The sequence below is a fragment of the Vanellus vanellus genome (assembly GCF_965231255.1).
Source record: "Vanellus vanellus genome assembly, chromosome: 6".
NCBI lineage: Eukaryota > Metazoa > Chordata > Aves > Charadriiformes > Charadriidae > Vanellus > Vanellus vanellus.
The window spans coordinates 7,107,311-7,122,532 of NC_138911.1; the positions used below are offsets into that span (position 1 = coordinate 7,107,311).

At 37.9% G+C, this 15,222-nt stretch overlaps 2 protein-coding genes across 2 annotated transcripts in view; one reads left to right on the top strand and one right to left on the bottom strand.

The window, feature by feature from the left end:
- KIF18A (kinesin family member 18A) overlaps positions 1-7,659 on the bottom strand; it is a gene marked incomplete at both ends in the record, with an annotated part of 42,545 nt that extends 34,886 nt beyond the window's left edge. Inside the window, 4 exons of the mRNA XM_082485157.1 lie at positions 4,390-4,500; positions 5,520-5,624; positions 6,715-6,872; positions 7,332-7,659. Coding sequence (XP_082341283.1) covers positions 4,390-4,500; positions 5,520-5,624; positions 6,715-6,872; positions 7,332-7,659 — 702 coding nt within the window. The remainder of the gene's footprint in view (positions 1-4,389; positions 4,501-5,519; positions 5,625-6,714; positions 6,873-7,331) is intronic.
- A 3,042-nt stretch (positions 7,660-10,701) lies between these two features.
- The window catches only part of METTL15 (methyltransferase 15, mitochondrial 12S rRNA N4-cytidine), a 97,545-nt gene continuing 93,024 nt past the window's right edge, over positions 10,702-15,222 (top strand). The window contains exon 1 of the mRNA XM_082485343.1: positions 10,702-10,983. Coding sequence (XP_082341469.1) covers positions 10,720-10,983 — 264 coding nt within the window. The 5' untranslated portion in view covers positions 10,702-10,719. The remainder of the gene's footprint in view (positions 10,984-15,222) is intronic.

Here is a 15,222-nt window from a genome sequence, read left to right on the forward strand (position 1 = left end):
CCTCATCCCTTCTTTTCTGAAATTTTCATGGTACAGGAGATATAAAATGAACTGAATGCTTTTGCTTCCTTCTGCTAGCATAGGTATTCTTTCCTCAGGTTTACGAGGAAGTAGGCACAGCATGATTATACAGTCAATAAGAGTTACAGTTATCCTTAGATAGCTTTTACTTTTTCAGGATTCTCTATAATTTTTCCCTTCTTTTGTGTTGAGTGCCTTGCCATTTGTAAGGCTAATGGTTACTGACGCTTTCAAGAACACACTTTTAACCAATGAATTGGGAATATAAGGTGATTGACTAATGAAGACAACATCTCAACAGTTCTGAAGCTTTAAGCTTTGCACATGAGAAATGAAAAGTCTTCACAGCAATTTGTAACAGAAAAAAATTGACAAGTATTGGGAGTGAATAAAATTCTTATGACTCCCTACAGAAGGTATGTCTATACCAAATAGACATGTTTGTATATCAAACAATACAAGTAAGTTCTGTTGTACCATTTCTAGCACAATATTAAAAAAAAAAAAAAAAAAAAAGCCACTTCCCTCCACTTACCTTGGTAAAGTAGCTATGTCAGACTGGTAGCACTCTACCAGAACCCAGTAACTATCATTAGTGAAGTGGGGAAAGGTGGAGTGACAGCCAAACTATGTTGCATGACTCAAGCTTTTATAAAAATTCAAAAGATACAGGAAATGCCCCAAAGCAGAATCTTTTCTATTTCTTTGTCTGTCAGCAGAACACTTTCAATAGAACAGTGTGGCAATTGGGATTTTACTTTCAGATGCAGTAATTGCCTGACCTAGATAGAGATTTCAAACCTAAGACAGACAGTACAGTAAGGCAAAACTTGCATCTCTAAAATCATCTCAGAATGTCCTAGGCCAAGACTTTTACTACTTTCTGAGTCAGTTCCAGGAAACGTCCTGCTCCAATAAAGTTAACAACAAAACCAATGCCAGCATAAAAGATAACCACTCACTACAAACAAGAGCAACTCTTAAAATAACAGAAAAGTTAACCCAAGAGGCAATAAAAGATAAGCAGTCAAGACACATTTTGCAGAATGTCACAGGTTTGTAGAAATAGATGAGAAACTGACATAAACAATTACTTGTAGTACTAATTGACTAGTTTGTAATTATTTCTTACAGATGCCAACGCTACTACTAAGTGCCTCAAGTAGAGTGAGTACTTAAGAATCTACTTTAAAAAAAAGTGTACGGTTGTGAACCTGCTTAGCTTAAACCAGTGCACGTAAATTAAAATCTGTTAAACTTCCAGTTGCTTTCAGTGGACCAATCTATTTAGCAACAGTAATATTCCTTTAAAATTCCACATGCAGTATTTATATTAAGCATTTATTTACACACACATTCTTATAAATAAGTGACATAATCCCCCCTCCCCTCAAGCATAAAGTCACTTCTGTGAAAAAGGCTTAAAACCCATTTACCCTTAATGTGCTATTATTCAAAGGCTGCGCTAGTTTGTATTTGAGAACATATGACATTATTAGATGTTTATATAAAGCACACATTCAAGATGTAATTGTCTAACAAAACAAATCATGATTTTTACCAATAATTTGTGCACTTCACATGAAAATAACACTTAAGCAAAAGCAACTAAATATCTTGATTGACAGCTAGACCAACTCAAAAGACAATCACACCAAACATTCAGGATTATCTCATTACAAGAGTTAACTGGATTAGCAATATTGCAAAGAACACCAGTGAAAGTTTTTTGTAGCTACAGTATCGTTGAACAGAATCAGTCTGACAGTTTTTCTGAATGAACTGTGCACTGGGACTGAATACTGAGTACATAGCAGAACATACTTTGCTCCATGGCATGGCAATGCCTACTCTTTACTTTGAAAAGACTTTTCCTTTACGAAAAGTTTCTAACACCCAGATGTTTATCCATGAATATCAAGTTCAATCAAGCATGCCATTAAACTGCATATGGAGACTGGCTAAGAGACAGCCAGTGCATTTTACACTGCCAGTGCATTTACTGCTACTGGGACACAGAAAAACAAAGAAAGAGCACAGAGAAATTAGTCCAGAAATTACTTTGTCAGTTACCTCAAGCTCAACAACGACAATGTTCACACTAGTTTGAGCAATATTAAGAATTCTATTATCAACAATAACAATCTAAGAGAAAAAGAATTCTGGGCTTAGTTTACACAAGCTGCAAAAGCATATACTTTTTGCTTTTTAAAGTCAGATGTTTACTGTAACGATATTTTGTAAACATTCTGAGGATTGCATCATACCAGTTTACAATGTGTATATAATACATACACAACAAAAAAAAAAAGCTTGTTCATTTTAGAACATCATATGAGATGCATTTACAAAACCACTGAGCATGACAGTTTTCATTCAATGCATTGCAAACAAGATGCATCCTAAATATATACATTTTGTATATATATACACACACAGAAATTATATATTTGCAGTTCTTGCAATATTTAGACACGAGATGATCTTTGTTTTACTTATGTTGCCAGAAAATAAACAATCCTTTCACCTGCAAGCATTCATATTTGCTTCACTTTTGCTGTCTGTAAGCTGGAAATAGTTTGAAATGATGAATTTTAAAAAAGTGTAAGTCTGATTAAGTATACGGATCCATCTTTTGTCATACATTCAAACAAAATTGCGGTAAGATACAGGTATACTACTTTTGTCAGTATAGTTTATTTGGTGAATATGTAACTGCTAACAAACAGATTTATCTACAGTGAGATCAATTTGAAAGACTAAATATAGAATGTAGGCTGAAGAAAAATTTTCTAGCATCCTTGTTCACAGAATTGCTTGTCTTTTTCTTGAAGATACTATGAGTTTGCAACATTTACCTAATTTAATTAATTGCTTGCCGCTTTTAGAAACAAATGGATAATAATTCAAAGTCTGCCAGACATGGCAATCAAGAGCTTTTTCCTATTGAGTAAAGGTGAGGGAGGTAAGACGCTCCAGCCCAGCAAGTAAAGAAACAGAGATCAGCAGTTCGCTCTCTGATCTCAGTCTGTGGCATGGCACTTTGTGCCTTATTAAAGGCAGCACACACATGCAACAAAGCAGCTCTCAAACTGAACAACTTTCTAAGAAGTCTTTGCCTTAAATGTACAACCATGGGCAAGACTTCAGGGGAAATTAGAATCCGGAAGGGCAATTTAAAAGAGAAATCTAAGGTATATAAGAAAACATAGAAGCTCTAAGAATGGTAATGACTTTTGCTCCGTTACATATTTTACAAGTGTTTAACACATTTACTGTCTGTTATTAACCTCTTTTCTCATTGGAAGTTACAGTAGAGCTCTGGAGAGCTAACTCTACAGCTATTTGCATTGCCATCACCCATGTCAAAATACAAACTTTCGGCTACAGTATTAACCATTGCCTAAGTCTGTGGATATATTTAAGAACTGCCCAACAGTTAAATAGTTTAGCTGTAGTGCAAAGACCAGAATTCAAATTTGGTTTAATATTTTGCAACCTAGGATGGCAACATATAAATACTAGAAGATAACATGTTTTGCAGCATGCACTAACAAACAGAAAAAGAAATTTTAGCTCACAAGACCCATTTTTAAATATTATTTTTTTTTAATTATCACAGGTTGTGTTTAAGAGGAGTCAGAAGTATAAAGTGGTGGTCACCAAACAGCAATAATCTTTGGAGAAGTCCCGAGTTCTAGTAGATTTGTACAACATACGCAAAACTCATCTACACGAACTAAAAATCAGCATTTCATTTTGATGATACAAGTAAGTGTATGGAGATATTTTCAGAGAATATACATTGCTTTAGTTGTTCTAAAACTTGGTACATACCAGAATATTAAGAAATCACTTTAGAGTAAAAATCAACATTAACCTAAATAAGCAGGATGAGAAAGCACTACTTGAGAATTTCAGTTCATAGTCAGAGGTATAACTGCATTCTCTAAAATATTTTTCCTAGAAAAATGCTGAGGAACATAATGAAACCAGAAAGCTTTAACATTCTCCCTCCAAACAACTTTCAGTTTATAAAATTACAATATCGAAGTACATTTAAAGCTCAAAATTATAGTTTTACAGAAAAAATATTTCTTCTATGGAGTACTAGTTTCAAAGTAACAGAACTAGAGAGCTTTTCACTGAATTAGTTTTTTCAAATATAATCACTATGAACGTTTACATATTTCGAAGGAATGAGAAATCAACAAGAACAGTAAACCAGAAAACTTTAGTCTCCTCTCACCCAAACTAACATTCAACACAGTTGAAAAAAAAAAAAAGATCATCTTCCATTGTATTCAAATTCAAATAATGACTACACCTCACAGTAATAACCACTGCGTATCTGCTATATCATCTTACCTGAAAGACAGCATGGGACCGGGAAGAGGAGGCATTTACATCCGTGGGATGCTGTGTTCTATTTTTATTTCCATAATCCAACATTTGAAGGATTTCTTCTGCCGATTTAGGCTTTAAGGGTAGAGCAAACGATAAATGCACAGGTTTTTTTTTTTTTCTTTTTCAACAACTATAAGGAGATTCTACACTGATTCTAAAATACATTAACATTCACCTTCAACAAAATAAACTTAAAATTTTAGTTAAATAGAAATAAGATAAATCCCCTGTTTTGGGATTAAGGCACTTCAAACATTTTCAGTTAAAAAGCATAAAAACATTTTTGGTTTAAGTTTAGATCAGAGAATTTTTTTAGTAAAGAATTTAAACAACTCTCCAAAGGTTCTCCATAGTCACAAAAAGTCTTATTTAAGAATGACTGACTTAATTTTTCTTGTACTAATGTATTAACCAGTGATATACTAATTTTTTTTTTTTCCCCGCAAGACACAAGCTTTGGGAAGGATAGTGTTCAGTGTGAACTAAATTAATGACACTGTTACCTGTTGAATCATTATGTCACATACACAAAAGCTGGAAGCTACATACACTAAAAGGCTGCAAGAAAATAGGTCTACAAGAGTTGATTTTCAGATTGGAAAACTAAGTTCTGTCACTGACTGCCAAAGAATTGCTATGCTGGCCTGAAAAAGTCATTTAAAAGGAAACTTTTCAAATGTGATTATTTAATAACAAACACAACCCTGAGACACAAGACTTGCAAAGGTATAGAACACTCTGAGATGGCACTGAAGGCAGTGAATTTCTTTACGAAATGCTATGATGTATTAGCCAGTAAATAAGTCTTCCAAAACCTGAAAGGGGTTAAACCAATGGTACCCTTTCAATAATAAGGACTGGATGCTTTAATCCATTTGTGCTTAAGAAAGCAAGCATTTTTTTCCACAACATCCTTTTGAATAATTAATTAATTAGGTTCACAAGTTTCTAAGGTATTGGTGATTACTACCAGAAAAAAGCCCACTAGGAAATTACCAAGTTGTGTATACCTTTCACAGATCAATGGGAACTTCATCATGTTCTCAAACACATTGTGAGGCTTCCTGAATTTCAATATCTTATTTACATACCTGATGTAATGTTAGCCCTTGAACTACCACCCCTTTCTGGGTATCTTCCCGAACAGCCAGAGGTCCCGAGTTTACCAGCAAATCACGGATCTGTTCATTGTAGATCTTTGAAAGGGAATTTAAAATCTTTTAATAAAACTATCCTACCATACTTCACAGGATTAAACTTAACTAACCAGAAATCATCAGACTTTTTAAATATTTCTTTAAGAAAAAGTAATAAGTTAACTCTGTAGAATTTTTGCCGAACAGCTTTCCTATACTGAGCTTGAAATACTCAATTTGCATTAGTTTTTTTAGACATTGAAGCAGGAGTCACTCTTTCTTAGTAAATAATCTTGATTCTTTACGAAAAAACCAAAAATTTACTCTCTGTACAAAAAGCTTTTGCAGCAAGCATGAATCCAAAGCATTTATTGTCCTCTATTACACCTCAGAGAGATTTCTTAATCCAAATGTAGTTCTGTTAAAATTCTTGAACACCTTACTTCCTGGTCTGTGGAAGCACTTAAAATAGCACACAGCAAAGAAAGCTTTTCCCTCCTCCTTCTCCCCTCCAAATACTAACTACTCTTCCATTAAGACTTTGAGGGGGCTAAAAGTAACAATTTTACTGTTTGACATCAGTGCCAAGACAGCTACTTGCAAAACCAGAACTGTGATGCAAAAGAGTTAAAGAGAAAAGGTGACGACATAGAACAAAAGGAATATTTGCAAAGAGCTAACCATTGGCATAGCAGCTAATTCAAGTAGTTTTATTGTATCTTAGATAAATAATATAAACTGAAAACTTTTAAAAATATCATCAAAAAGGGATTAGAGATTATTTTAGTGTGTGATTTCACAGTGCTTATAGGATTTTATTGTGAAGTCCTGAAATATATCCCTGAAAAGATATTTTCTTATACACATCAACAGATGTACAGAAGGATGCAACTGATCAGCAAGACAGAAATCATTAGAGCGTTTAGTGAATAGATTAGAAGAGATTGTCTTTTTGGGCAGCCTTCTGTAGAATAGTAACAGGTGCCTAAGAATAATACCAAATTTGCGGAGCACAGTTCAGTTCCATTCCTATCAGGAACACATTTTGTAAAGTCTCAGAAAGGGCTGGGGGAAGGCAAAACCAGCTTGCCTTTATTTATTAAAATATGCCTTATTAAAAGCAATATACCAAATACAGGAACTGCCTTACCTCTAAATAAGACACAGCAACATTGCATATTTTATCTTCTTTTATTTGATCCATGCAATTATAAAGTGCCATCATGGTTAAATACATCACTCCAGGATCTTCAGGGGAACCTAACATTGTATAAGTCTTTCCAGCTCCTGTTGCACCATATGCAAGCACTGAATTTTCACAAAAAAACACAAGAAATCAAAAAGATGCACTTTATACCAGTAAGCTAGTCAGGAATGCAAGTCAAATAGATGCTCACACACCTCTGTCATTCCACACAGCTGTTTTCATAAACTGATCAAGTTTCTTACTTAGGCTTTACCTTTAACAGCTAAAATCAAAAAGTTATTTCAAAATCACTTTTATTTTTGAATTTTCAGTTCAAAATTCAGATAAATTCTAAAGCCTATTATAATCCTACCACAAACTCATTTTCAAAATACAGTAGAGCTATTCTAACTTCCATAGGTTAAAAAGTCAACCTCTCATATCTATAAATTAAAACAAAATGTTTTATTCGTTTCTCAGCCTTTTTTAAGGCCTCCACAGCAGTTGGATAAAATAGTAGAAACTTCAAGGAATTTAGTAAAGTTTTTGAATTTAAGAAGATAAATAGCAGAGTTACCTACCTGTGCAGTTATATCCATTTAAGAAGCCATCAATTACACTTTTGGTAGTATGCTCAAAAACTTCCAACTGGGTGGAACTTTCAGCAAAAACAGCATCAAACACAAATTTAAGATCTTTGTTTATCCTTTTATTAATATCCCTACGGGTCAGTCTCTTCCCTTGAAAGAAGCTAACCTCTTCCTCCTTTGGATCAAAGACCAATATATGCTGGTCAACAACATGAACAACTTTGCTAAAGTTGCCATCTTTTTCCTTTTGAGACTCTGGACGGACACGGACCACCACTTTCACGTGATTACAGACATCTTCTTCCTTAACAGCAGACATAACAACGTCCCTTTTGTCCCTCTTCTTCGCTTCCCAGACTCTTCCAGATCAAGCAGCTGAATCTTTTCTGCAATTGACAAAAAAAAAAGGTGAAGGGCCTTATCTTTCAAATACAGCTTTTCAAACAGTTCACACTTTTAATCAGGACTAACATCTTGCACCTGTGCTGGATCTGCCCATCCCTTGTTAGTCAGCGCTCTGGACTGATACAATGATCACACAAGTTTGGAAAGCGCTGTAACTGGCCTGAAAAGGTGACCCAATTCACCACCGCTTTAAGAAAACGAAGTAGCCTTTCCCTAGGAAATGTGTAGGCTTATTTCAACAATTTAATCTACTCATTCATTTACTGGCTTTCTTTTTTCAGAGCAAGCTTGCAGACGAGTTTCCACAGACCAAAGCGAGTGGCTTTCTTGTCGTTCAGAAAACGCAGAGTAGCCGCCCATCTGCTTTCTTTGGGTTATTGGTTTAGTCACATTGCACGGAGGTTTAAAGAGACAGTTAAAGTGGGGTTCACGTGAACGTGATTTGTATGGGATACAGAAATGCATTCCACAGATGTCAAACCAGAATTCCCTTTTAACGGGCCACCCTTGCTGAGAACTGCGGCTCATTCGCTCCCAAGAGCGGAGTGAGACCTTCGCAGTAAAGGCTCTCGGTGACACTTTTTCAGCTTCGGGGCAAGCTTGGCTTCTCTCAGCCCAGTCGCTCTACGGCCGCTGGCGTGACTCGGACACGGCCACAGAGCACAGCCGTAACGCGGAAGAGGCCCCCAGAGGCAGGAGGCAAGTGAGCAGGGGGCCGCGGCCCGGGCCCAGCCCCACCCCGGCCCTCTCGGCTCGCTCCTCGACCCGCCGTGGGTAGCTCCCCCCCTCAAGGCCCACCATCAGGCTCAGCCCTACGGTACGGCCGAGGCTTCGGCAGAAAGACCCAACCGCCCCCTGGCCGCCCGCCGCTCGCCCGCCACTCACCTCAGCGCCCCGGCCGAGCAAACGGCCGCCAGCCCCGGCCGCCGAATTCAAACACAAGCGGCCCGCCTCCCCCCGCCTCCTCATTGGCCGCCGCCCCTGTGACGCCAGCAGCGCGACGGCGCCGAGGGTAAGCGCGTGGGGACGAGCGGTCGCGCGGCTCTGGCCCGTGCTGGGGCCTGGATGGCTCTGTCGGCGCGCCCGGGGCTGGGCCCGTACAGCGTGTTCGGTGTCGCCTCTGGGGTTCGGCTCCACCCGCCCCACGGAGGCTGTAGGCGCTTGCTACTGCTGAGGGTGGGGGGGAGTCCCGGGGTGGTCCCCCCGCCGGTGTGAGGCTGAGGTGGGGACTTCCTCACAGCTGCGCCGTGGAGGGGGGGCGCGGCGCTTCCCGCCTTTCCCGGCTTGTCAGGGGGAGAGTGGGAGGCCTGGGCGGAGGATGAGGGGTGTGTGTGTGGGAACGACCCTGTCGGGAGCGGGGGACTGAGGGGCAGTGGTAGAGCCTGCGGTGAGGTGGGCTTCCCCCCGGGCCTGGCGGGGCGGGCAGGCGGCCCTTCGTGTCCCCGCCTGGCCCAGGCGGGGAGCAGCCCTCAGCCGCCTCCTATCCTGCACCCCCGTTGGGGCCTGGCCTGAGGTGCGGGCTGCGTGCCGCTTCTCCAGGCGCCTCTGGGGAAAAAGCGTTGTGGAGTTGAGTTCCTTATTCCCTTTTTGTCTTTACCATCCGCTTCAGTGCAAGTCTCACTCTGCAGGTGGGACTCAAACTGTGCCTGAATGCCACTGAAGATGTGTGTTACAAGAAAGTACTCTTTCTGCTCACTTCTAAGAAAAAAATCCTCAGTTGTGTAGAATGAGGTTAGTTGTGAGCAAAGCGTGTCCCTGGTGTTAAGAGTACCTCTCAGGCTCGAACCAATGTAGGGCAGTGCGAGTTTGATGATGATTGTTGGTCTTCACCCTGCTCATATAGTGTTTCTTATAGAGCCATTGTGGTTTGTTGCAAAACCTCAGGGCTGTGGTATATCAGTGCAAGGCTATAGAGTGATACAAGCTTCCAAATTTAAGGTAAGGGGAAATACTGCCCAGCCGAGGCTTAAATTACCAGGAGAGTAACTTTCCAGAGGTGATGACTCACTGTGTTCATACCTATGCAGACAAAATATGTGAACCCTCTGGCTAAGTAAATCCAAGCAAAGCATGTAGTAAATATCGGATAGTTAAAATAAGGTTGTCCTGTTAATGGGATAAATGTAGGATAGTGCTTTTTCAAACGGTTTTGTGTCAAAAAGTTTGCAATTTTCCTGCCTGGCAGGAGAAAGCATGCATACAGTATTGTAGAAGGTCTCAGCTCCATAAAGAGATGCAGGTATCTTATAAATAAAGTTTTATTAGCGCCTATGTTAAACTTTCTTTTTTTTTTTTTTATGGAAGGCAAAAATTAGCTCATGTAGTCTTCTACTAGTAGGTTACTGACTTTGTTTCGGAATGTTTTGGACAGAGGGAAAAAATCATCAGTTCTCCATGTAGTGGAGCTGTGCTTGAAATATTTGGTATTACAAGATGTAATACATGATGAAAACCATGTATGTACTAAATATGTCACAATTATAGCACCATTTTAAATATGGTTGCAGTATTTGACTTGTCTACTCCTGTTTTAACTAGAAATATGGAAAAATTGGCAACTAAAGTGCTACTATTCAGAGCAATTGTCTCATGTTTGGCAAAACAGAGGGGAACAATTTGAAAGTAAAGTCACTGTTCTGGTTCTGCTCAGATTTGGTTAGTTGTTTAGTGTTAGCATCTCTGGGATGTCGTAACACTGTTACAAGTCCTGGCAATGAAAAGGAAAAACTGGTGGTCCTTACGAAGAGAAAACCATTGTTGCTTGAATGCAATTGGTAGATGACGTTAAAAATTCTGAAAACAAGAGATTTTCACTTTTTGCTGACTTGACGTCTATAAAACTGCCCATCTTGGACTGTGTAATGCTTTACTTACAGCGCTTCCACTTTGTTTTTTAAACAAACCTGCTGTTTTAAATGTTTGTTTTGAAGTAATTCCCTGCATCTACTGTTTTTCTAGGTTGACCAACTCCAAAATGTTATCTCAGTGTCTGTGCCAAGCTTACAAATGTTTGTTTCTGGGCAACTTAAAACTGAATGCAGTAAATGTGGCTACTTTGGCCAGAAGGATCCACTCTTCAGCAAAAAAGCTTTCTGACTGTGAGTTAAAGGAACAAACTGTCCAGAAATGTGAAACTGAAGAGTTTGCTCAAAGTATGGAAAACAATAATTTTGGGAGATTGCACATACCAGTGATGCTGGAGGAGGTTGTTAATTGTTTATCCCCCCAACCAGGCCAGGTGAGTTAAATGATTAATTAACATTTGTGATTCAGCAGCAGTCTGGCAGAAAAAATTGTGCAGTGTAGTGATAACTTTTGTTTAGAGGAATAAAGGGATGCGCTTTAAGAATCAGTTGCACCTTTTAAAGGTTCTGAATTGTTTTGCAATTCAAATTAAGGCTCTGTATTCAAAATAATAAAATTCTAGTATCTGTCTGCCTGAATCCCCAAATAATCGGTATTTGTTAAAACTGTGGAAATATTACAAGTAATCTTATTTGGCTGTGGTACTGTGAGTAGACTCCTTTTGGTATCTGGGTTAGCTCAGGTCTCTCTACACTGAAGTGTTGATATATCTACATTGTACTGGTGTATGCAGCGTAAGTATACTGTTACACACTCCCTTTACAAAAATGATGTACAGTGTAATAGTTTTCACCTGAGGAATCTTAAGTACAATATTGAAGTTGAAAGGATTTCTTATGCAACTTAAATGCTTACAAGATTTCCACATTTCAGATGATTTCATCTGTCATTTTGGTGCTTTTTATGTTACCTTCATAGAGTCTTATTTATTTGGGCTTATCAATGTGTAGTTTTACTACAAAGACTGAAATGATAAAGAAGTGGAAAGTTCAAAGTGTGTGTTTGTTTATTTTTATGTGAAAACAGCATTGTCCAACAGTGGCATGGGAATATAGCAAGTTTGAGGTAGATTCAGAAACCAAAAATTCTGGTCAAATCTTGTTGCGTCGCCCTGTGAGAACTTCTTTAGTTTGGAAGGTAATGTATTAAGTGGCTTGAAAATCAGAAAGAATCTGAACAATGTAATTATTTTACCATACGCATTGCTTTTGCAATCTTACTGTTGAAGATATCTAAACCAGTGAAATACATAAGGAACTTTGAGTTCAGATTTCATTCAGATGTCAGAACTGTAACGATAATTGAAATGAACATGTAAATTGTGACACTGTGTGTGAAGTATATTTTCCAATTGTGTAATTTTCTACTTAAATAGGACTTAAGAAGAGGCTGGTGAAGTGATTGTTTATTAAACTGTTTGTTGATATAAAAAACCCTTATGTGGCAACAGAACTTGCAAAAGAAGCTCTATTTGTGGTTGTAAACTGTGGAGAGTAACTATTGTTGCCCCTGAGGGCTTTTTGGTAATTTAAATATTTATGAACGTAAAATACCTTGTCATAGGGGTAGGATTTTTTCAGATTTGTGTATACATGGTTTTGCAGATTCCTAAGCGAGTGATGAACCACTAATGACAGATGTAAGAGAACACAAGTGTGTTATCTTGAACAGAAGCATTGATAATACGGTTAACCTGTTAGCTAACTGAAAATGAAATGAGCACTTCCATTTTTTTTTTTTTTTTTTTTTTTTTTTTAAAGACAGAGTAAATCATATATTCGCAGCACTGCTTGACGCCTGAGGTTTTGAAAATAAGTAGTGTGCAAAAGGATGCAATGTGACAACTGAGTTTTGCTAGAGTAAGCATCAGTGAAATTTTAAACCAAGACTGACACTGGTTTTCACTGACATCAATGGTGGTGCAGTTTCTGTTAAGATGGATATAGAACTGGGACTGTTGTATCAGTTTACATTTTTAAGGTTATAGTCATGTCTGGGAAGTCCATGAACACTTTATTTTGTGAGCAGGGATGGTAATGTTCTGATCTTGGGTTTTGTTTTTCTGCTTTCTTCTGTCCTACGCACACAAAGGTTTCCTTTACTTGGTTTTGACACAGTTATATTCTTTGTTATAAAAAAGCTGATTTGGGCCTCTATTTCTTGTTATGTCCTAAGACAAGGAGTTGCCAATATAAAGAAAATCCAGTTAGAAAGACAACGTTTTCCCTGTGGTTTTGGTCAGTGAATGGGGTTTTCATTTCACTTATAGGGGTTCCTAAGAAAATAAATGTTACTTAAATGAGTCACAGCTGAGATGAAGATGTTAGTACCCTCCTATTGAATATTCTTGTTGACTTTCTCCTTTGTGGAATCTGTTTTTCAGGGGTTTAAACAATAGTATTTCCACTTATCTTTGAATCTTCTTTTATTGTCTTAGAACTTGTTCCTACAAAGTCCCTGTAGTAGTCCTGTCTTTGAAGTACATTGTACAAATTAGTTTTTACCGATCTACCTCAGTTCTCAATGAAAAGTCTGTTGCAGTAAATCCACACACAAGTAATTTCCTCTTTAAGTTCACTGTATTGACTAAACTACATTTTAGTCTTCTCAGTCCACTAGTGTTCTTTATGCGTACTCGGCCAGTGTTTCTGCAGTTGTCTGGGCAGCTTGAGTTTTCTCTGTTCTCTTAAACTTTAAGGGAAGCGAAGAACCAAGTGAATTTTCAGAATGAATGCCTTTGGACATGCAGAAGCATGTTTTCCCAATTTTTACCCTATTACTTCCTATTGTTTACTTTGCAATATTCACTTGCCTTTTAACTAGATAAAATAATAATATAATAAAATTATTCAAATTATTTTTACTACCCAGCTTTCATTGAAGGGGGTATCCCTTTTGTCTTGGAAATAATGTGTGATACCTAGCTCCTAGAAAGAGACAGGTATTTCTTAAAAACATGCAGCTTTGCCATGAGTCTTTCAGGTATATATTGTGTTGTTCTCAGGATAGCTAAGGTTTTCATGCATCCAAATGTCAAATTATTCCTTTTCAGCTGAGACAGGGCATGAGCCTTCCAAAATAACAAAAGGAAGCATAAGGCATTGATGACAGTCAAACATTGGTCTTTTGTCACTGAAGTGCTGCTTGAGCTCTTCAATTAGTTTGAAGGCAGTAGCCTCCCACCTCCTGAAGTTCTGTTGCCACTGGTCGATGTTGTTGATCTGGAGCGTAGTTGTTTCCATCCTGTTCCACAGAGCTAGTTAGTCAAGTAATAGATGGCACTCAAAGGAAGCTGAGGTACTCTGCTGGTGGGCAAAAGTGGAGTCTATTGTTCTGAAAATGTCTTAGTTTCTCTATATCCTTGTCCATGTGTCAGTATTCCTTTTCTTTTTCTGCCTTATACTGGTTGTAAGCTCTTAAGGACAAAAATAACCTTTCTCTGTACAGCACCCTGCAGAGTAGACTTCTGTTTTGGGAGAAGGGTTTCCAAGTATCATGGTATATAAATAGTTATGTGGCTATGCTGGTGACCAGTGTACTTACCATAGTACTTCCAAAGCCATCTGCAAATAATTTATAACTGGAACCAACCCATTTACACTAAAGGCTCTCAAAATGGAAGTTTTCTGCAGGGTGCCCAAGATAAACAGGAATTGAAAAGGAACCTGGAAAAATTAATTCTGATTTCTCAAGTTTTATGAGGTATTTTGTAGGATGCAACCAGACTACCAAATTTGGCATGGAATATTAATTACATGGTGAGATAAATGCTGAAATACTTGTTTTGGAAAAGCACAACACCCCATGGACATAGTAACTGTTTTTATCACTTTAGCTTATTTTCCACTGGATTTGTAAAATGAAAGTAGGTGACATAAAGCAAGTGATTTATGTAGTGTTCTTTATTGTAGAAACAATGATTATTTTTTTTGTTGTTGTGGGAAGCGTGCTGAAAATATATCTCAATATGCAAATTGTATGGTTAATTTTTCTGTGGCAGCAGCACAGGGGTTTATATGGTGATTGATAAAAGTAGGCTGTTGTAGAACAGGAAGATAAATACTGGAATTTGCAAAAGGCAATAAATTAATATAGAGAAATTATGAAAATATTCTTGGAATTACAGAACACACTTCTTTCCTTGATACCCCAGTGTTACTGGGGGGTATTGAGAGTTATTTCAGCTGATTACGTAGTTCCTCTGTACCCTTTCAGTCACTCTTGTCTTCCCTGATTTCCTGGTTGTATATATTGTGAATTTACGAAAGAGACTAGCCGGGGTTTAGATCACAGCTGTGTAGGCAGATGTGTAACAAAATGCATGTAGAGTGCATATGTATGCAAAGTGTATTAATTTTCTGTGGTGTGTAATAGGAAACTTGTTAAATGGAATCTCATCAGATAGAAAGCACTGTTTAAAATATTTGGCTAAAATCTAAAAGGGAGTTGTTTTTTTTTTTTTGGTGAAATTAGCATTTGAAGGTAGTTCATGAAAATGGAAGACACTTTCAAAATAGTTTCAAAAAAGTTTCAATTAAGATGTGCACAAGATAGTCCCTCAAGTATCTATTGTTATTTAAAGTAATGATATTACCTGTTTTTATGGTGGTAG